The 22,564-nt window shown below is 44.4% G+C and overlaps 1 protein-coding gene across 1 annotated transcript in view; it reads left to right on the top strand.

The window, feature by feature from the left end:
* The window catches only part of FREM3 (FRAS1 related extracellular matrix 3), a gene marked incomplete at both ends in the record, with an annotated part of 33,883 nt that extends 12,408 nt beyond the window's left edge, over positions 1 to 21,475 (top strand). Inside the window, 4 exons of the mRNA XM_080697150.1 lie at positions 11,123 to 11,269; positions 15,801 to 16,031; positions 18,752 to 18,877; positions 21,153 to 21,475. Of these exons, the coding sequence (XP_080553276.1) occupies positions 11,123 to 11,269; positions 15,801 to 16,031; positions 18,752 to 18,877; positions 21,153 to 21,475 (827 nt within the window). The remainder of the gene's footprint in view (positions 1 to 11,122; positions 11,270 to 15,800; positions 16,032 to 18,751; positions 18,878 to 21,152) is intronic.
* Between the last annotated feature and the right edge of the window lie 1,089 nt (positions 21,476 to 22,564).

The raw sequence follows: 22,564 nt of genomic DNA, 5'->3' as shown, positions 1-22,564 counted from the left end.
TGTCAAGGGGCATATTACTGAGATTGCCTTACTGTATGTACCTCCTGCCTTCTTTTTTCTAGTTCCCAAATATCCTAATTACCACATACGTCAATTTAAGGAGCATGGGAACTGTGTGAAGAGAGCATTTACTGCTTAAAGGACTCAGCGCTGTTCTTGTTTTGCATTATGTAAACAGGCTCTTACATGACCACTGCAAAGATACAATCAGAACAAAACCTTGCAGTTTAGAATTGAGCAGCCCTGCATTTAATGTACATACACGTGCACCTAGTAAATAGATGATTATGAATAAACAAATCTGCCTGAGTCTATACAAATAGGCATGTGTATATTAACACCTCACGCAATATATACATCCAGCTCCCAAGAGGGAAGGCCACTGGCTGGCTTGCAACGGCTACTCAGCACTGACCGTCTCATAAGGTTAGAGAAACAAAACAATATATAATCTACCATTGTTATTATAAGCTAGTTTTAATATCTTGCTAAATACAAGATCGGCCTTTTTCTTTGTTTCCTATTTCTTTGGCCCAGCTTGTCCAGTTAGCTCTGGACACTCATCATGTCCATCCTTGTCCCTGATCCTTGGGTCTTCCGGCTCTTCAGTACACTTTGTCTGTGACTTTATTTACATTCCTTTCTTCTGCTTGGTGGGGCAGAACTCAGAGGCATTCTACCTCCAAGCTAATATTTCTGCCTTTCCTTTTACTGTTCATCCTTTTGATGTGTTTTGTTTTGGTGGTACTGGAGTTCCTGGAAGCCCTTCTACCTCCGGGCTACACTCCCCAGACCTATTGTGTTTGTGTGTGTGTGTGTGTGTGTGTGTGTGTGTGTGTGTGTGTGTGTGTATCTATATATATATATATGTCTGTATATATATATATATATATGTCTGTATATATATATATGTCTGTATATATATATATATATATATATATTTTTTTTTTTAAATTTGGAAACAGGGTCTCAAGTCAGCAAGGCTGGCTTTGAACCTGTGCGATCCTCCTGTCTCCGCCTCCCAAGCGCGGGGATTACAAGCGTGCGCCACCACGCCCAGCTTTTTCTTGATGTGTTTTGTAACTTATCAGTGCATTGTAGCTATACATCGTAGTGAGATTCAAAGTGATACAAACACACGTGCACAGAGCACTTGGCGTGTTCCTTCCTCATCCCCACTGAGCCCCTTCCTCCCTCTCGTAAATGTTAGTGAGGTTGGCAGTGATGGCTTCATACATTGCTATTATACGACTTCAGTCCTCCTTTATTTAAAAAAATTTACATAAAAGTAATAATTCTATTTTTAAAGTAACCCCCATATCATATAATAAACCCCTTTTATCATCTTTGGCCAAAGTGAAATCTAATAACTGTGCTGGAGAAGGTGTGCAATGTGCTATTTCTAGAAGTGAAAAATTCTGGCCAGGCGTGGTGGTGCGTGTTTGAAATCCCAGCATTCGGGAGACCGGAGGATTGAGGTTCGAGGACAGCCTCAGCTACTTAGCGAGGCCCTTCGCAGCTCAGTGAGACCCTGTTTCAGAAATGAAAAGAAAAGGGGGGGCTAAGGAGGGAGTGAAGGGTGAGGGCACCAGGCACAGTCTGAGTGTATGCCATTTTCAAGATGTCCCACATAAAAATAAAAAAGAAATGATAAAAAAAGAAATGAAAAGACTAGGGTTGTATCTAGGAGGTACAATGCCCTTGGGTTCCATCCCTGATACCGAAAAAAAAAAAAAAATTATCCGAAGCAGAATGATTTGCTTATGATGTTTACCTTTTAAAAGCTAAGAATAAGCCAGGCGTGGTGGCGCACGCTTGTAATCCCAGCATTCAGGAGGCTAAAATTGGAGGATCACGGTTCGCAGACAGCCTCAGCTACTTAGTGAGGCCCTTTGCAACTCGCTGAGACCCGGTTTCAAAATAAAGAAAAAAAAAAATAGAGCTGAAGTGCAGCTTGGAGGTAGAATGCCACTGAGTTCCATCCCCAATACCACACAAAAAAAATTTTTTTAATAAAATAAAACTAAGAATATTGGGCAACTGGGCTAAAAAAGAAATCCCAGCAAAAGAGAGGAAATTGAAATCCCTCTAAGACCAGCTGGGTAAACCGTCACATTCACACAGCGTGTTTCAAGGAGCGGGGCATCCTGTTTAGTGATGGGGGACGGCACTGCCATGCTGGGTGGCCGCTGTGTTGGGCTGGCTGCGTGACAGCTGGAAGCGGCCTGGGAGGGCGGAGGCCCAGCCGTGTTACTCAACCAACAAACTTAAGACATTAAAAATGGCCCGTGGTCCCTGCCTCTTCTGATGAAAGAAAAGCGGAATGTATGCCAGCCGGCACGAAGTCAGGAGAAGAGAAAATGAGTTTCTTAAGACAATGAACTTCTAGTCCTTTTAAGTGACTGGCTGTAACTGCTGGAGCGAAACCATTATTCAAGGGAAGACTGGCCATGGACTCGCCATTTCCCGTCTTTGTTGATTTGAAGGTTGTTTGATTTACTACGCAGTGTTTAGCTATGTACGTGTTACCCAGTATTAGAATCTCAGTTGCCGAAGTTACTTATACAGATGAATTACAGAGAACAAAGGCACATCCTTCTTCCCCCTGAGTATTTATTTTCAATACAGTGAATCAAGAGCTCTGCAGATAAAATGCAAGGGATGGGTGGGCTTTAATTTAAGGAGATTTATTTTTCACTAACCTCCACCCGAAATGAAGCATTTGAGCTGGTGTGGTCATGTACCTGTAATCCCAGTACTTGGAAGTCTGAGACCGTTTTAAAACCAAAGTGAAAACAAGAGCTGGGCGTGGTGGCGCACACTTGTAATCCCAGCATTTGGGAGGCCGAGACGGAAGGATCACGGTTCGCCGCCAGCCTCAGCTACTTAGTGAGGCCCTTTGCAACTCAATGAGACCCTGTTTCAAAATAAAGAATAAAAAATAGGGCTGGGGTATAGTTTGGAGGTAGAATGTCTCTGAGTTACATCCCCAGTACTGAAAAAACAAATGAAAATAAGGTTGGGGGTATAGCTCAGAGGTAGAATATGCTCCTGGACTCAATCCCCAGTATCACAAATTAATTAATGTCATGTATTTTTTTCTCATGGACTTTAGCAGTCCAAATCTTCCCATGAACATGTATTATAAGTTTTCTTTTAAAGATTTTTCCATATCATCGGTTTCTCTATTTTCAGAGATATTTTTATATTTTTGTCATTTATATAAAATTTTATTTAAATTTCATTTTTATCATGAGAACACTCTAAATACTTCTGTATTTGTTTAGATTCAAAATATAGTTGTCATCAATATGTAAGGAAATATCTAGACAGAACATAGACTCCATTTTTATTTTATTATGTATTTATTTAATTTTTTTTTTTTTTTTTTTTTTTACGGGTCTGGGAGTGGAACCCAGGGGCATTCGACCTCCAAGCTACACCCCCTCCCCTATTTTGTATTCTTTATTTTGAAACCGGGTCTCACTGAGTTGCAGAGGGCCTCACTAAGTAGCCGAGGCTGTCCATGAACTGCGATCTTCCGGTCTCAGCCTCCCAAATGCTGGGATTCCAAGCGTGCGCCGCCACGCCCAGCTTTAGACTCCATTTTTAAAATGGCATAGTACTGGGGCAGGCATGTACCCTGGCCAAGGTAAGCACACAAATTTACCCATCAGAAGCCTGGGGTGGTTGCACACACCTGTAACCCCAGTACATGGAAGGCTAGGACAGGAGGACGCCGGTTCTAGGACAGCTTCAGCAAGTGCTGAGACTTTCAGCAACCTAGCAAGACCCCGTTCCAAAAACAAAAACAAAAAAAGGGCTGGGGGTATAACTCAGAGGTAGAATTCCCCTGAGTCCAGTCCCCAAAATCACAAGAAAAAAAAAAAAGAAACAGAGTAAAGAGGCAGAAGAGAAAAGAGAAAAAGAAAACCCTGTGTAGGTCATGCTTATTAAATAATCATTCTTACATTTTAAGTCTTACTGGTTTTTTTGTCCTGCAATATTATTTTTATTTTGAAACAAACTCTTGCTAGGTTGATGAGAGTCTCGTCACCTGCTAAAGCCATCCTCCAACCTGCAGCCCTCCTGTCTCAGCCTCCCAAGCGCTGGGATTACAAGTGCGGTACCCCCGGCACATTTTAAGTTTTTAAATGAGAGTGTACACAAATACCAACCAGACTTCTAGAAACTGGAAAGAGCTCCTGAATACACAAAGGTAGAGAAAGAGAGAGAGAGAGGGTAAGGCAGATATGTGGGAAGGATTCAGAGGAAGAAAACAGAAAGACAGGCTAGAGGGGAGGAGAGAGAGGGATCAATCCTGATCCATATACAGTGGCCTCCTGTACTCTGTTTGCAACCACAAGCCGTGTGTGTGTGTGTGTGTGTGTGTGTGTGTGTGTGTGTGTGTGTGTTTTACTGGAAATGGAAAAACCCAGGGCCTTCTTCCCCTGGGCCACACTCCCAGACTTATTTTTTATTTTATTTGGAAACAGGGTCTCACTAAGTTGCTGAGAGCCTCACTAAGTAGCTGAGGCTGGCTTCGAACCGTGTGATCCTCCTGTCTCAGCCTCCCAAGGACTGGGAATACAAGCGTGCGCCACCATGGCTGGCTAGACACAGCTTTTTATACCTCACTCAATAAGAAAAAAGGAAAGACGAGGCCAGAAGCCTGGATCATTCTTTTGTACATTTTCCATATTTGAAATATATTCTCTGGCAAGATAATTCATCAAATAGTACACAGACTCTAAAGTCTTAAAAAACATTTTCATTTTAATATTATATACTTTAAATAATTTTTAAGCTAAATTCTCTTTGCCACAGCTGCAAGCCGTATTCCCATCTGGCCTGCCACTAGACGCGACTCAGCCGTGACCCACGCTACATTCATATCGTCACCACTTACAGCGTCGTTCAAAGTGATGCCTGACACGCCCACTCCATTTTCCTCCAGCGTCTGTAGGATTTATGAGTTTGGCAGTGGACTGCTTCAGCTGGATCCCACTGGGATCATTTATACCTCATGCCTTAAGAAAAAAAAAGGCATTATTTTTGTTTCTAGAAAAAGAAACTTTTTTGCCCTCGAGTTTGTCCATTGAGTGGAAGCTTTTTATTTATCTAGCAATTGTTGATTTGTAGAAGGAATTGCTGGCAAATGGAATGTTTCCCCTAGAAAGCAAAGTTCAGTTTTAAATTCTCAGCCCCATAAGTGCTTGCCAAGAGCTGGGCTAATGACATCTGTTGGTTCTCTGGCTCCACTGATGCTAGCAGTGGGGATTACTGCTACGGAGCTGTGCTGCGGTTTACTTTCGTGCTCCCAGCCTCTCTTCTCTAGTTACTGTTTCCTCGGACTTCAAACAGAACTTTACACCAGAGATCATCACACACTCCCCCCTTCACCTGGTGGCATTTGGACGGTTCCAAGTTTCAGCCAAAGCCACTTACACACACGTCACTGAACACCATTGCATAAAATATGTCCTGCAACCAGTAGGACTTGATTTTAAGCCCGCTGCGATTTCCTTTGTAGCCCCTCCCCTTTCATGTGGACTCTCATATGGCTCCCCCTTTCCTCACACTGATAAATAGCTTTTAGGATCATTGGATGTCTTTTTTAAGCACATTATGCATATAAGTGGGATGGGGTTGTGACCGCTCTCTCTTTATTCACAAGAGAATAAGTCAGTAACACTCCCTGGGGGCGGCTCCTGTGTTCCGCACCCATGAGGAAGTGCAGGGCTCGGCTGGGTCAGGGACCAGCCTTCCCCAGGGCTACGACTGCAGTGCGGCTTTCCAGGAAATATATATCTATGACACGATTTCTTTACTGAGGCCAATCCAGTATAAGCAGAGATGATCAGGGTGACAGAAGCGATTTATAGAACATGGGAAAAAGCAGTAAACTATGAAAAATTGAATACTATACTCTGTGAGAAGGCAAAGCACATCGTTTTTCTCATTTTGTGAAAGATTTCTCTGGAAGACTCTCCACCCCATTTCCTGGCTCTGTGCCTCGAGAGGGCACAGTGACGGATCCGCAGGTGCTTTACTTCTCTGATGTCGCAGGTCCCTACGCCACCCTTCAAGACGGACATCTGGTTGACCCACAGCCAGATCAAGTTGGTGCCTCTGGGTGCACCCGTGCACTTGGTGCCCAGGCGGTCCCTGCAGCCTCTGGAGAACATACGCTCCTCACAGGTGTTCAGAGGGCTGAAAGCCCACACGTAATCCATCAGGTCACACCGACTTCTTCTGCTGAGTAGGTCGCCTGTCCAAACAGGGACGTGAGTACTCATGTTCTTTCCATCCTGTGATACCAAAACAAAGGAGGCCAAGGAATCCTACCAGGTTAGACCTGAAAAGGAGTTCCGAAGCTGTGCGTGGGTGGTGCACGCTTGTAATTACAGTACTTGGGAGGCTGAGACAGGAGGGTCGCAGGTTCCTGGACAGCCTCAGCTACTTAGTGAGGCTCTCCGCAATTTAGTGAGACCTTGTTTCAAAATAAAAACTAAAAAGTAGGGCTGGAGTGTGGTTCAAAAGTAGGATGTCTCTGGGTTCAATCCCTCATACTCTCCCCCCCAAAAAGAAAAGGAGTTCCAGAGAGGCCCCAGTTCCACTCCCTCCTCTCCGAGGTGCAGAAATGAGATGCTGAGAAGCAACGACTCGTCCAGGACCATGGCTAGCTCACGGTGCCGCCAGGATTCCAGCCCAGGCCGCCTCGCGCTGAATCCAGGCCTCTTCCAGTACATCCTGTCAAGACAACTATGAAATTGCTGACATTCAACCATGTACGTGTGTGTGTGTGTGTGCACGAATTACAATTGAACCCAAGAGAATTCTACCTCCAAGCTACACCCCCAGCCCTACTTTAATTTTATTTTATTTTTTAAATAAGGTCTCACTAAGTTGCTGAGGAACTCGCTAAGCTGCTGAGGCTGGCCTTCAAGCTGTGATCCTCCTGTTTCAGCCTCCCAAGTACTGAGATTACTTCTATATGCCACAATGCCTGGTTTCAACTTTTTTTGCGGGTCTGGGGATGGAACCCAGGGGTATTTGACCTCCAAGCTACACCCCCTCCCCTATTTTTTATTCTTTATTTTGAAACCGGGTCTCACTGAGTTGCAGAGGGCCTCACGAAGTAGCTGAGGCTGTCCGCGAACCGCGATCCTTCAGGTCTCAGCCTCCCAAATGCAGGGATTACAAGCGTGTGCCACCACACCTGGCTTCAACTTTTTTTTTTTTTAACCTGAAGAAAGAAACAGTTCCCTATGGTCCATCTGAGTAGGCCCCACCACCCCAGCCCGCCGGGCACCCCAATCTGTCTTCCATCCATGATCTCGGCCAGTGGGGAGAGATCATGTCTTCTCACTCCAAGGCCTGCAAACTTAGTTTAAGGAAATTCAAAGTTTCCCCAAACGTCCATATCCCTCGTCACCTTTAATCCTTACAACTATCTCAACACAGAAGAGGAAAAGCTTAAGAAAACAAAAATAAAAAATTAAGCTATCATCAAATTAGTATTTTGGAAATTAGTGCAAATTATTCCACACAGTAATCGGAAGAGTGACTATGGAGTCCGTGCTACTGAGAACAGATGTATTCAAACTGAAGGAAAAAAAAAAAAAAAGGTTTAAGATACAGCAAGTCCCAGGGTCCCCTAGCCCTGAACAGAGGAATCAAAATCTTTACCTCCGATGGAAAAGAAAATAGAATGAAGTGGAAATGGGGAAACAGAGTCCCTAGTTCAGTATACAAAATACCCAGTCACTTTCTCTGCACCATCCTAGACTGTGTACAAAAATAAGCATAATTATTTTGATCTCCAGGAAGATATATATATATATATATATATATATATATATATATATATATATATATATATTCTCAGGTGGAAGTTTGTTTCAAGCATCCTACCTCATTCCTACACACTCCTGAGAAGAACCAAGGCACGGTGCTTTCTCCCTTCCTGTTAATCTATGGGAGGCCGCAGCTCCTAAGCAGAGATGGCCCTGTTGGGGTTCTCCCGAGGGGCAGAACCAACCTAGTATATTTATCATTCTAGGGGGGTGACGAGGTTGGCTTACACGGACAGAAGCTGAATAGTTCCACAGTGGTCGTCCGCAGGCTAGAGAGCAGGAAGGCAGTGTCTGCTCAGTGCAAGAAGCTGGGGCCTCAGAACGAGAGGGGCCGGTGGTCCAGCCCGGGCCTGAGGCTGAGAGCCTGGAAGCCCAGAGGAAAGTGACTGGTGCAAGCCCGCGTTCAAGGGCTGAAGGACACGGAGTGACACAGCCTTTGGCCGTGACACAGCAAACAAGTACCACTTCCAGAAGTAGGCAGGCGCGCTTACTTCCGTTTCTTGTCCCATCTGGGCCTCCAGCCTATAGGATGGTGCTTCTACCTCGGGGGCGGGTCCTCTCCTCAGTTTGCTGAGCTGCATGCCAATCATCTCTGGCACCACCCTCACAGACACACCCAGAAGGATGCTTTATGTAATGCTTGGGCGGCTCTCAACTCAGTCCAATCGAAAACCAAGAGTAACCACCACAGTCCATGCGATGGCAAATCAGTGTATTTCTATTTTTCTACTCGTTGCAAACTTCCACTAACCCAACCTTACAGTATGTATATTTTTAAGATTTAAAGAAGTTTATTAGAAAGGTAGAAATACAGCTCCATACCAGACTGGCATGGAGGGGTAACTCGAAATGAATACACCACCCAACAGTATATTTTATTAAATCCTCAAGGTCTTGATTTCTTTGGGTTTTATTTTAGGTCAAAGGCAGCATGTGGTGCCCCTCCACACAAAGCATATGAAAAAATCCAAGAAAACCTGTGGTCTTTAGTTTTACGTATTTATTTTACATTGCTTCCACTGTGCTTGTATTGAAGAACTCTTTTTTTTTTTTTAAGGAGGGGAAAAAAAAAAACACAGAAAACTTGCATTGCTATAAATGGCAGTAACATGTTGGTTTCTATTCTCCCAAATGGAGAGCCAAGTAGATCATCAAGACAGCGTGGGGACATGTCCAAAAAGAATATACCAACCACCTCTTTGTTACCGAATTAGAGCTAGAAGCCTTGGCACCTGCCATCCACTGCTCCTACCCCCACCCACCAAGTGATCACAATGCCTCTCCCTCACTGCCTGCCCACATCTCCAGTGGCTACAGAAGTGAATTCAGGAGCATATTCTGGGAGCTAACCTCCTGTGGTTTAGGAGGCTACAGCGAGAGAGATGAACACAGATATCTCATTTCTTTATTGTTCCTTAGTTTCCTTCCTTCCTTCTTTCCTTCCTTTCTGTCTGTCTTTCTGTCTTTCCTTTCTTTCTTTTTTCTTCTTTCCCAAAGACCCTAATGTGTAGTTGCACAAAAGTAGCCTAGTATTACTCAAAAATGAATGCACCCTGAGCCTGTGGTGTTTGAGACTCCAAGAAAGAGTTCCTTTCTCTGTCCCAGCTTTGGGAGGGAGGAGGTTGCATGCTGGAGCACTGAAAGGGAGGAGCTTGAGCAGAGCCAGAGAGTAATGGAGCAGAAGTCAATTGAGCAAAAGACTGGGAAATGAGATTGCACCATCAGCTGGAGGAACAGCCTTTGTCAGAAATGAGATGTGGTATATTTTACCCAACAAGGTAGAGTTTTGAAATTGTTGCGGACGGCTCCAGAAACATGGTAGACAGCTAAAAGAGGAAACTGAAGGTCTAGCTGATATGCAGTTTGGCTTTTTGTTTTACTTAATTTGAAAATTCCTCTATCTCATGTTACTTTTTCCCCTGAATTAATAGTCCTATTGAAAAGCACAAGACTATTGTACTTATAATCCATAGACATGCCGTGGGAGCTGTGTGCATCTAGACCCAAGTCAGAGTAACAATTTTCTCACACTGAGGCACTGTGAAGTCTTTTCAAAATGACTCGTTAGAGATATTATTTGCAAGTGCATGATGGGTAGGTGCTTATGCAACTCAAATGTGTGTGTGTGTGTGTGTGTGTGTGTGTGTGTGTGTGTGTTATTAGGAACTGAACTCAGGGACATTCTACCTTCAAGCTACACCCCTGCCTCTTTATTTTTTTATTTTGAAATAGGGTCTCGGGCCAGGCGTGGTGGTGCACGCTTGTAATCCCAGCATTCAGGAGGTGGAACCAGGAGGGTCACGGTTTGCAGACAGCCTCTGCTCCTTAGTGAGTTCCCTTGCAACTCAGTGAGACCCTGTTTCAAAACTAAAGAATAAAAAAATTAAGCCTGGGCATGTGGCTCAGAGGTAGAATGCCCCTGGATCCCATTCCCAGTACTGAAAAAAAAAGAAAAGAAAGGAAAGGAAAGAGAAAGAAAAGAAAAGAAAAAAGAAAAGAAAAGAAACAGGGTCTCTCTAGGTTGCTAAAAGTCTTGCTGTGTTGCTGAGGCTGTCCTCAGAATCTGCTTTGTGCTGAAATTCCTTGTAGCTGAGGGCCAGAACCCACAATTTAGGGAGAGGGCTGCGCTGACTTTACTCTTTGTCAGGTACACCCTGACTGTAGAGCTAGCAACCTCTGGTTCTTTGGAATCCTGATGAGGCCCCTTAGAAATACAAGACACCCGCCGGACCTGTAATCCCAGTACTTGAATAGCTGAAACAAGAGGATCAGAGGTTCAAGGTCAGATTCAGCAACTTGGGGGGACCCTGTTCAAAGTAAAAAATAAAACAAAATAAAAAGGTCTTGGCTGTAGCTTGGAGGTTGAACAACCCTCAAGTCAATCCCCAGTACAGGAAGAAAGAAAGAAAAGAAAGAAAGAAAGAAAGAAAGAAAGAAAGAAAGAAAGAAAGAAAGAAAGATGAGAGGAGAGAGAGAGAGAGAGAGAGAGAGAGAGAGAGAGAGAGAGAGAGAAAGAGAGAGGAGACAAGAAAGAGAGAGGAGACACCTGATTTCCTGCACATTAAGCAGGGATAATAGGGCTCAGGATGGGCCTCCAGACATTCTCTAGATAAGCAAATAACTTTCTCTCTCCCCCGCTACCCCAAAACAAAACAAGCACGGGATTTGAAGCACCTGACTTCAGAAGCAAAATGTATATCCTGATTATTAAATTTTCCCATCAAATACTCCCACTGACTTCCCTGTGCCCCTGTCAATCACAGGAGGAAATGAACTAACAGACCAACCTTTCCATCTAAACTGGGCTTGGATTTCTTTGGAGAAAGAGTACTACATTGTGGATGAAGACTGCGTGTTCCTCGAAGTGACCCTCGGGCGCAGAGGGTATCTTGAAGAAGCATCCTTCATCAGTAAGTCGCTTGGGATTGGCTGTTGGCAAAAGGCCACAGAGGGTTGACCTGCAAACTTAAATATAATTATAAAAGAATAGATTGAAAGAAGCAATAAATACTAAGTGCAGTTTTTAAGGGGTATTTTGGGAGAGCCTCAACAAAACTACGTAGGAAAATTAAGTTGTGCTATCGTTTAAGCTTCACATGAGCCATAGGCTTAAATATAGATATATTTTCAATTCTATTTTCTTTGTTTTAGCAGGTTGTATTTTTTTCTTGTGTAACTTAGAAGGACTCTAGGGAAATGAAGACATTGTCTAGCCATCCCACAATCCACAGGTCACTCAATTTCTTTCAAAATTGTCTTTTAGCCGGGCGTGGTGGCGCACGCTTGTAATCCCCGCGCTTGGGAGGCGGAGACAGGAGGATCGCGCAGGTTCGAAGCCAGCCGCGCTGGCTTAAGAGACCCTGTTTCCAAATAAAAATATGAAATAGGTCTGGGAGGTAGAAGGGCTTCCAGGAACCCCAGTACCACCAAAAAATAAAAATAAATAAATAATTGTCTTTAAGCATATGACACATTATAATGTTTAGTTCTAGCCCTTTCTTTTGAAGAATTATACAGTATATATCATTATTTTTAATTCTGTTTCTCATAATTATGTATAATTGTTTTAACTCAAATATTAGATTACAGGTTTCTTGAAAACACGTAGGGTATCAAATCTTTTTGTTTTGTTTTTGTTGTTGTTTGTTTGTTGAGGGGAGGATACTAGGACTTGAACCCAGGAGAATTCTACCTCAGGGTTACACCCTTCAGGTTTTGTTTTGTTTTGTTTTGTTTTGTTTTGAAACAGGGTCTCACTAAGTTGCCGAGTCTGACCTCGAACTTGCGATCCTCCTGCCTCATTCTCCCATGTACTAGGATTATATAGCTCTTCCTATGTTTTACAAGGACCTAATACAGAAATACATCTTCTTATCTCCACATATATGTAATGCCTGCACAACAAACCTCATTACCATCACTAATAATTAATAATTGTTCTAAGAGTGTATTACATTTTTCTAACATCTTTCCCTGCCCAAAGTTGCAGAGATCATTTTGCTTTCTTTTCCTCATCTGTTGAGGAGACAGATAGAGAGGAAGGCTTTAACTTTATTCTACAAATGAGTACTGAGTCTCCCTGTCCATCAGGACTCTACTCAGCATCCAGCCAACAACATAAAACTGTTGGAGAGAAGCCAGGCAAAAACAGGCTCAAGAGAAAATAGAAAAGCAAGAAGAGGCGTGCTTTCCCGGTGTCTGTCTCCTCTGCGGGCCCGAGACATGGATAGGACTGTTTCCGTAGGACAGAGGTCAGCCAGCGCCGCAGTCTACACCTGGGCTACTTCACCAATGCATGGCGCAACTTGGCAGCCAACACCTGCCGCGGAGATGCCCTTTCTCTTGTAGAGCTCCACCTCCAGTTTTTTACCTCCAGATCTTTTGTGGATTTCGGTTAATGTGTCGGGAAGTATTTTAATATCCTGGCTCAGAAGAAGAGAAGTCTATCTGCCCAGAACCATTTGAATATTTGCAAACTAATGCAAGCCCTCAGTAGACCTTCCTGTTGAGCTAAACCAGCTCCTCCATCCCGGCCAGTCCCCGGGCCCTGCCTGCGGCTCTTCGCAGCTCTTATCACCCCAGGCACATGGGATGAGTCTACACATCTGCTGTCTGTCCTCCCCCTAGCAACATAGGGCGTGTGGTAGGTAGCACCCAGCATCTGCTATTACTAGGACGGCAGGTCTTTCCTTTTCTTCTGTATAATACTGCCTAAAACCATAGCCACAGAAGTGAGCCCCAAAGCCTATACTCAGATGCTCCAGTGTCCTCCCAGGACCCCCTCCCTACCTCAGGTGCAGGCCAGTAACCCAGCACAGGATCTCAGAGGAAAGAAATAACAAAACTGTGGTGTTTCACTTCCTGTTTTTCTCTGCAATGTTTCAAGAGCTTCGGTTTCTCTGTGTGTCAGGAATTCACCTCAAGATATGTCGGTCGACGATACCTAACCATCATTCTAAATAAACCTAGCCTGGTCCTTGGCATACAGCAGGCGGTCACTCCACGGTGCCTGGCATTAAGACGCCGTGGCACTGTCCGACAGAATGGAAGCCACCTGCTCCTCTGCTTATCTTCCCATGAAAACTTCTGGAGGGTATCTGATTCTGTGGGACATCGTCAGCCCTTGCATGAGCCAGTGCTCACCAAATACATGAAGCACCCGGCCAGTGGCCTGCTTTATTCCCATCGCAGTGCCGCCTGCTCTGCATAAGCGTCCGTATATCACTCACTCCCCCATTGGTCCTCCATTCCCAACACACGGCCAGAAAGGTTTCCTCCTAAATACCAGATATTCACTCTTGGCTATGAGACTGTGTGAACACAGTCTTTCTATAGCAACTTGGCCAAAACAATGCTTGCTGTCCTGCCTTCGGTACTGTGTTCTTGCTTCACAACTTTGGGTGTCTTCTACAAGATCTCTGGTTATTTGAAAACCAGGCAGAGGAATTGCACAGAAGCTCTGGATCTCACTTACGTGAAGTCTTTCGCCGTGGCTGGCGTCAGCTTGGGATATTTGGTTGCACACGGTCAAATAAATGCAGACTCTAATCCTTGTAACAGGACCAAGAGCGGTGAGGCATGGTACCCTTGTTTTATTAGACACTCGTTGGGATGTTAACAATCAAACAATACTGGAATGCTGTTTGAACGCTTTGCTGAGGGGAGGACTTACTTAGTCTTGACGGGATAGCACCTTTCACCTTTATATATAACATTGGAGAGAGAGAAACAGAATATGTGTTACAAGGCACTGAACGCAGAGATGTTCTATCTTCAAGATTCATCCCCAGCCAATTTTATTCTTTTCTTTATATTTTATTTGGAAACAGGGTCTCACTAAGTTGCTGAGAGCCTCACTAAGTAGCTGAGGCTGGCTTCGAACCCGTGCGGGGATTACAAGCGTGCGCCACCACTCCCGGCTTATTCTTTCTTTTAAAATAGGGTTTCATAGCCAGGCGTGGTGGTGCATGCTTGTAATCCCAGTGCTTGGGAGGCTGAGATATGAGGACCGCACAGGTTCAAAGCCAGCCTCAGCTGCTTAGTGAGACCCTGTTTCCAAATAAAGTATAAAATAGGTCTGGGAGTATAGCCCAGAGGTAGAAAAGCCCCTGGGTTCCACCCCTAGTACCACCAAAAAATAAATAAATAAAATAGAGTCTCACTATGTTGCTGAGGCTGGCCTCAAACCTGGAATCCTCCTGTCTCCATCTCCCAAGTACTGATATTGCGGGTGTATGTCACTGTGCCCGGCTAATATTAGGTTTTTAATCCTATGTTGTTATTGGTGGTGATGGTGGTGGTGGCAGCGGTCTCCTCAGTAACCCATAAATTTCTATTTCCTAACAGAGTTCCAATCTATCCCCACTTCTCTATTCCCACTGCCACTGACCTAGTTGCCTGAAAAATTACTAAGAATTCTCACACAATCAAAAATCACTAGACACTTGAGGAAAGGAGCCACTACTGAGTTAAGATCTGCATGAGAAATCAGCCTGCCTAGTTGTTCCCTCCAAGACCATAGAAATTGCAATTATCAGTAATAAGACATTCTCTTAAAAATACTTATCCTCACTGAATAAACAACCAGAGACCCCGCTTCTGTATAGCTCAGGCCTAGAGTCTTCTGTGTACGCTGTGAGCTTTCTAGAGGCTGGGACAGTGTCTTGTCTCTGGGTCTGCAGCACTCAGCACATCAGAGGCTTGGGTAAGTAAATATTAAAACAAGCCAGCCACTGTTCCCTACTCTCTTCTTTCTATCCTCCTTCTTGATTTCCTCTCAATTCAGTTCACATCTGCTTACTTACACTCTTTTAGCTGAGAAGGACCATTTATCGGTGTCTTTTGAAACCAAAGAAGTACTGTCTGGTGTTGCGTGCCTGTAATGCCAGCAACTCAGGAGGCTGAGGCAGGAGGATCTTCAGTTAGAGGTTAGCCTGGGCAACTTAGTGAGACTCTAAAAATTTTAAAAAGCTGGGGATATAGCTCAGTGCAGCTACATTTGTCTAGCGTGTCCAAGACTCAGTTCCTAGTCACTCACAAACACACGCATACACAGGAACACACACACACACACACACACACACACACACACACACACACACTAAATAGCTACTTCTATCAACAATAAAAAGTACTTTGGCGGTCAGGCATGGTGGCACACTCTTGTAATCCCAGCATTCAGGAGGCGGAGACCCGAGGATCGCGGTTCATGGACAGCCTCAGCTACTTAGCGAGGCCCTTCACAATTCAGTGAGACCCTGTTTCAAGAAATAAAAAAGACTAAAAAAAAAAAAATAGGACTGGGGTTAGGTCAGAGGTAGAACACCCCTGGGTTCCATCCCCAGTACCGCAAAATAAATAAATAATAAAAAGTACTTTGAAAGAGAATATATTCTGTTCACCTCTTGGCTTTAGATTAATAGTTTAATGATTTTTATTCAGCTATTGAAACTAAAGATGAAACTGCAAGCAAAGACAAGGATTATAAAGAAAAGGGCTCTCAGCAGGTGCAATTCAGCCCTGGACAGACGACAGCCACCTGGAAGGTGAGGATCCTACCTGACAACGAGTATGAGATCTCAGAAACATTCCAGATCATTCTGTCAGAACCCAGCATGGCTGCACTGGAGTTTCCAGAAATGGCAACCGTTGAAATTGTGGACCCTGGAGATGGTACGTGGCGTTCTCTGGTGCGTTCTGTTGATCAACACAGGTCCCTGGGTCTGATTGCAATATCCATGCCTTTCTTGGGCTCTGTAAACCACTGGATGCATTCACACTGGTTTAATATAAAGGTAGTCGCTCTGAGACAGTGATTTTATTTTTAATTTGCTCTCAGGATTTTTGAAAAGGAATATAAGAAATTAAACCAGAGAGAATCTTTACCAGAATTCCTTTAACAAACATGCAAGCCTTCACTGCCAACTTTTTGCATACCACTGGTGCAGAGCAGCCCTGCCCAAGATGGCTAGTTTCGGGGGCTCATCCCAGACCCATCCTTTCAGTCTCCCTGGTCATCTGGGGATTAGACATGCATTGTTCTGGATGTGGCTACTGGTTACCTGCCAACCCCTTCACTTTAACATGTGTTCCACAAAGTTGTGTTATAGTTGTACACCTTGTTTTTTACTTTAATGGTCAACTTTGTTAATTAATTCATTCATTCAGCAAATATCCTGAGAAATTAAATATATAAAAATAACTCTAGTCATCATGCTATTTGCTGTCGCTTTGGGGGGAAAGTAGATTATTCCCTTTAAGGGGCTTTTAGCATTCATCTTTGAATTATAATGAGACATACTGATTATCACAGTGGTTGAAAAAATGTGGATAGCTCCTGGAAATGCAAAACTTACAACCAGGGGTTGGCCTTGTATGTTGCAGGGCTCCGTGAAGAATCTGTTATCATATCCCAAACTCAAACTGAACACCAACATTAGCATCAGAGACTGTCCATGGACACAGGGGGTGGGTCTTTTTATGGTCAAAAAAGCTTAAGAATGATTTTTGTGTGTGTGATTCTCTTGAAGCAAAATAATTCACCTGAGCCTATTAAGGATTCTGAGAAATCCTCTTATAAAGAAACATGTTTAACTCTTTTAACCCAGTTTTCTTAAATTACACCGTAATTTTTTTTTACCTCCAAAGAATATTCTTTAAATTTTCTGAGTTTTATTGTAACACAATTTGTTTTTTTGTTTTTTTTTTTTTTTTTTTTTTTTTTTTTCTTGGTGGTACTGGGGGTGGAACCCAGAGCCTTTCTACCTCCGGGCTATACTCCCAGACCTATTTTATACTTTATTTGGAAACGGTCTCACTAAGTTGCTGAGAGCCTCACTAAGTAGCTGAGGCTGGCTTCGAACCCGTGCGATCCTCCTGTCTCAGCCTCCCAAGCGCGGGGATTACAAGCGTGCGCCACCACGCCCGGCTTATTGTAACACAATTTGAAAAACACCGTTCTGTATGTTCTGTGCTTTGGTGGCTATAAAAGAAGTAGAAACCAAGGTCCTGAGATCGGGTTTGTTGAGGACAATGCTTGGATACATGAGTCAATTCTGAAGCCAAATGGAAGGTGCATGCAGAACAGTTGAGGCTCTGGAGTGGTCATCGTGGTCCAAAGCAATTCAGACCCAGGCGGGAGGCAGAGCTTGAAACGCGGGCTTTGATCTCTAGAGTGGGTGGGTAGACGCAGGCCTTCCAGACGGGGAAGACACAGGCCGCTCAACCGCTCAGCCCTGCGGCACCCATTTCTTCACAGGTTGTGATAACTTTGCTTTTAGCTCCTTCCACGATGCCAGCTTTTTGAGTTGAGAAGGGTCGAGAGAGTAGACTATTTTAGCGGGTAAAATGGAGACAATACAACCATCACTGGTCTTTTTCTCTCTGTAACTCAAAGCCAGTGTTTCCCTAAAAGTTGATAGCAGTATCTGCTGAAACTAATTCAGGCAAGAATATAAAGAAGGAAAAAAAAGTCATGTATAATGACTAGAACACCGAGGGGTTTTTTTGTTTGTTTTTTGCGGGTTTGGGATGGAACCCAAGGGCATTTGACCTCCAAGCTACACCCCCTGTCCTATTTTTTATTCTTTATTTTGAAACAGGGTCTCGATGAGTTTCAAAGGGCCTCAATAAGTAGCTGAGGCTGTCCGCGAAACATGATCCTCCACTCTCAGCCTCCCAAAAGCTGGGATGACAAGTGTGCACCACCACGCCCCACTACAGACACCAAATTTTATTTTCTTTTATTTATTTATTTATTTTGGTGGTACTGGGGGTAGAACCCAGGGGCTTTCTACCTCTGGGTCATACTCCCAGACCTATTTTCTATTTTATTTGGAAACAGGGTCTCACTAAATTGCCGAGAGCCTCACTAAAATATATGTGTCTGTTTTAAAAAATAAGAACTTCAAGGAGATTGTTGGGAGCCACAGTATGAAGCAGAGAACTGAAGCAGCTTTCTAGTTCCAACCACGTTTAATCGCCTCCGCTCCTCCCCATATCAAATCTGCAGATAGATGCTTCTGGGCAATGCAAGAAGAAAACACTGTAGGAGCCCATCCCTCTCTTGGAACTCTTGCTAATCTAAAATTCGGCCAGGCGGGGTGGCGCACGCTTGTAATCCCCGCGCTTGGGAGGCGGAGACAGGAGGATCGCGCAGATTCGAAGCTAGCCTCGCTGCCTTAAGAGACCCTGTTTCCAAATAAAAATATAAAACTAGTTCTGGGAGTGTAGCCCAGAGCTAGAAAGGTTTCCAGGAAGCCCAGTACCAACAACAACAAAAAAAAAAAAAAAGTAAGGGTCAGACACTCTGCTCATTTCTGCTCAGGTGTGTTAACATAACACCCACCAAATCTGAGTTTTGCTGAACTGTCCTTTGCCATTTTTTTTTCTAGAATCAACGGTTTACATTCCAGAGGCAGAATATGCAGTGGAGGAGGGCGTTGGGGAGCTCTTGATCCCAGTGAGACGGGCTGGAGACGCGCGCCGGGAGCTAACGGTCATATGCTCAACTCATGGAGGTAGGAGGCTTGGTGGGGCGTTTGGGTGCAGCAATAAGATCGTTAGAAGTGGACGGGATGCTGGGGTAGTGTGGGTGACGAGGGAAGCCGGGGCCAGGCGCCCGACAGCTGGGTCTGCCATGGCCCCCGTGTGGCTGCCCGCCTCTCTGTCACCCTGCGAGTGCCCTGCTGCTCCAAGCTGCTCTCCTCTGCCAGGGAGAAACTTTTACTCAAAACGAGAGTGAAAGCGTCTCTTCTGACTACCTCACAAAACGTTGTGAGCATCACATGAGACCTTATATGTGAAAATAGCTCATGGATGCTAGTAGAAAATATAAATAAGAACCTGGCGTGGTGGCACACATTTGTAATCCTAGTCCTTAGGAGGCTGAGACAGGAAGATCGCAGGTTGGAGGACAGCCTCGGCAAGTAGTGGGACTCTCATCAATCTAGCGAGACCGTTTCCAAATAAGAAATAATATTGGTCTGGGGGTGTAACTCGGAGGTAGAATTCCCAGCACCATAAAAAAAAGAAAAAATATATAATAAGGCTTTTTGTTTGTTTGTTTTTTGCAGTACTTGGGATGGAACCCAGGGGCATTCTACCTCTGAGCTATAACCCCAGCCCAATTTTATTTTTTTACTTTGAAACAAGGTCTAAGTTGCAAAGGGCCTCATTAAGTTGCTAAGGCTGGCCACTAACCTGAGATCCTCTGTCCCAACCTCCCAAGAAACCCAGCCAAGCTGCTCACCTCGCAAGGGTTTCCTCCTGTCTCTCTGCTGTTTAATCTCCCCCGTGCCCTAGGAAATATGTTTTATATTTATCAGCTCCGGCTTGGACCTTATTGTATGTTCCCAGAAGAACAAAATAATGTGTTACTTCCTAATGATTCTACCGTTTGCTTTTTTAAGAAGTTATCCTGAAGCCGGACGTAGTGGCCCACACTTGTAATCCCCGCACTTGGGAGGCTGAGACAGGAGGATTGCACAAGTTTGAAGCCAGCCTCTGCTACTTAGTGAGGCTCTCAGCAACTTAGTGAGAGCCTGTTTCCAAATAAAATATAAAATAGGTCTGGGAGTATAGCCTGGAGGTAGAAAGGCCTCTGGGTTCCACCCCCAGTACCACCAAAAAAAAAAAAAAAAATTGTCCTGAAACATCTTGTAAGTAGCGCTCTTCTGAACAATCTCTGAAATCAGTTTGCAGACTTCTGTAGGTTTTTAGCGAGCTCAATCTACAAATGCCCTTATCATGCTGTGGATTTCCTAGTCTTACTTTCTCTGCCCCTCAATTTTCCCAACTAAAATATGAAAAGTTTGGGCTAAACCAGCCCCTGTATCCCAAGACCCTCTAGTTCATTAAGACCTCATCTAAACAAACCATATTCAATACATCCTATTTAAAGACCACTAACTTTGAATCTTGCCCAAATACCAGAGTTATTCTGAAACCCTTCTAATTACAATATTAATATCTATGACTGGAAGAGATGTGTGCCTTATAATTCTGATAGCTTTCTCTAAAAACAATCTGAGCCAAGCATGGTGGCGCGCACTTGTAATCCCAGCATTGGGAGGCTGAGACAGGAGGATCGTGATTTATGGACAGCCTCGGCTACTTAGTGAGGCCCTTTGCAACTCAGTGAGACCCTGGATTGCAAAATTATGGGAAATACCCACAATGGAATTGTACTCAGCTATAAAGAAGAAGAAAATCATGTCATTTGCAAGAAGATGGAAAGACCTGGAGAACATTATGTTAAGTGAGATCAGCCAAGCACAGAAAGAGAAGGGACTTATGTTTTCTCTAATGTGCCCAAACTAGGGAGTATTAGGGATATCAGAGGACTCCAGGTAATGGAGGGAAAACCTCAGCAGAGCTGGAAAGGAGGGGTAGGAGAGGAAGAAGGCTGAGGCTGATTAATGGAGAAGCTACATTCAAATATGTGTATAAGTGTGAATGTAGCATGGTCAACCTGGACACTCACTGTCAGGAGGGGGAAGGGGAAGCGGGGCGGGGGGGCACCAAGCACTGTCTGAATGTCTGCCATTTTCAGTATGATCCACATTATGATATGAGAATACAGTGTACCGATAAAATAAAAATAAATAAATAAATAAATAAAAAGAAGGAATAAAAAATAAGGCTGGAGTGTAGCTCAGAGGTTAAATGCCCCTGGGTTTCATCCCCAGTACTGCAAAAAAAAAAAAAAAAAAAAAAAAAATCTGAGGAACCCATAGGACCTGCTTGGAATTCCGTGTCTCCTTGTCTTCCCCGTGTCTTTTCAAATCCCCGCAGGCTCTGCCACAGGCACAATTCCCGCCACACTGTTATCTTCCTCTGACTATGTCTCACGACCCAAAGACCCCACAAGCATCCTCCACTTTGCCAGGGATGAGACTGAGAAGATCTGCCGGGTCCTCGTCATCGACGACTCCCTCTATGAGGAGGAGGAATCCTTCAGGGTCTCACTGAGCCTGCCCACGGGCGGACGACTGGGAGCCAAGTTCCCCAGCAGCAGGGTGGTTATCCTGGCCGATCACAAGGACGGTGAGTCCCTTTCCTGCATCCCTGCTCGTGGCAAGAGCTGCCTTCCGCTTACACTGCCCTTCAACAATTAAAAACAAATTTAGCTTCAATTAGCTTTTTTTTTTTTCAGTACTAAGGATGGAACTCAGGAGCATTCCACCTCCAAGCTACATATCCAGCACCTATTTTTTATTCTTTATTTTGAACCAGGGTCTCACTGAGTTGCAAAAGGCCTCATTAAGCAGCTGAGGCCGTCCACGAAACGTGATCCTCCTGTCTCAGCCTCCCGAATGCTGAGATGATAAACGTGTGCCACCACACCCGGCTTCAATTAGCTTTTAAGGGAATAGCTGGTGCTCTTTCTCCAAAAGCTGTGCGTAGCTTTTCAAATGCAAAGGCACGGCCAACACCTAGAGCAAAATAGCAATGCAGAAAGATTAAATATTTGTGAATGGCTTTATTAAGAAGAAGTACTGGGATTACACACCTATAACCCCAGGACTTGGGAGGCTGAGGCAGGAGGGTCACAAGTTTGAAGCCACCCTGAGCAATGTAGTGAGGTTTCTCAGCAACTTAGGGAGACGCTGTTTGAAAATAAAAATAAATAAATAAATAAGCCAGGCGTGGTGGTGCACACTTGTAATCCCAGTACTTGGAAGGATGAGATAGGAGGAGCACAGCTTCCAGGCCAGCCTTAGCAACGTAGTGAGACCCTGTTTCAAAATAAAAAATAAAATAGGGGCTGGGGGCAGCTCAGGGGGTTTAATCCAGAAAGAGAAAGAGAAAGAGACAGAGACAGAGACAGAGACAGAGAGATAAAAGAGAGAAGAGAAGAGAAGAGAAGAGGAGGGAAGGAGGGAGGGAAGGAAGAAACAAAGGAATGAAGGAAGGAAGGAAGGAAAGAAGGTGAACTGTGAACTCCTACCTGGGAGGAAGCCAAGAAGAGGCCCTGAGTCGAGCATCTAAATTCCAAGCAAAGAATAGGGCCCAAGTGAAGTACCCAAGTCCCAACCAGGACTGCCCCACAGGGACACTCACCTTGGCAGCGCAGGGACCCTCTGGAAAGAGTCAACGCCTGGGAGTCTTCAGATGGGACGAGGGGCTTTTGTGCTACCATGGAGCCCATGTGTGGGCATCCGGACCTCTCAGGACCTTCTGGCAGGGAGTTTGGCCTCAGTCCT

The sequence above is a fragment of the Muscardinus avellanarius genome, assembly GCF_963383645.1.
Source record: "Muscardinus avellanarius genome assembly, chromosome: 6".
Taxonomy (NCBI): domain Eukaryota; kingdom Metazoa; phylum Chordata; class Mammalia; order Rodentia; family Gliridae; genus Muscardinus; species Muscardinus avellanarius.
This window is presented reverse-complemented; position numbering and strand designations above follow the sequence as displayed.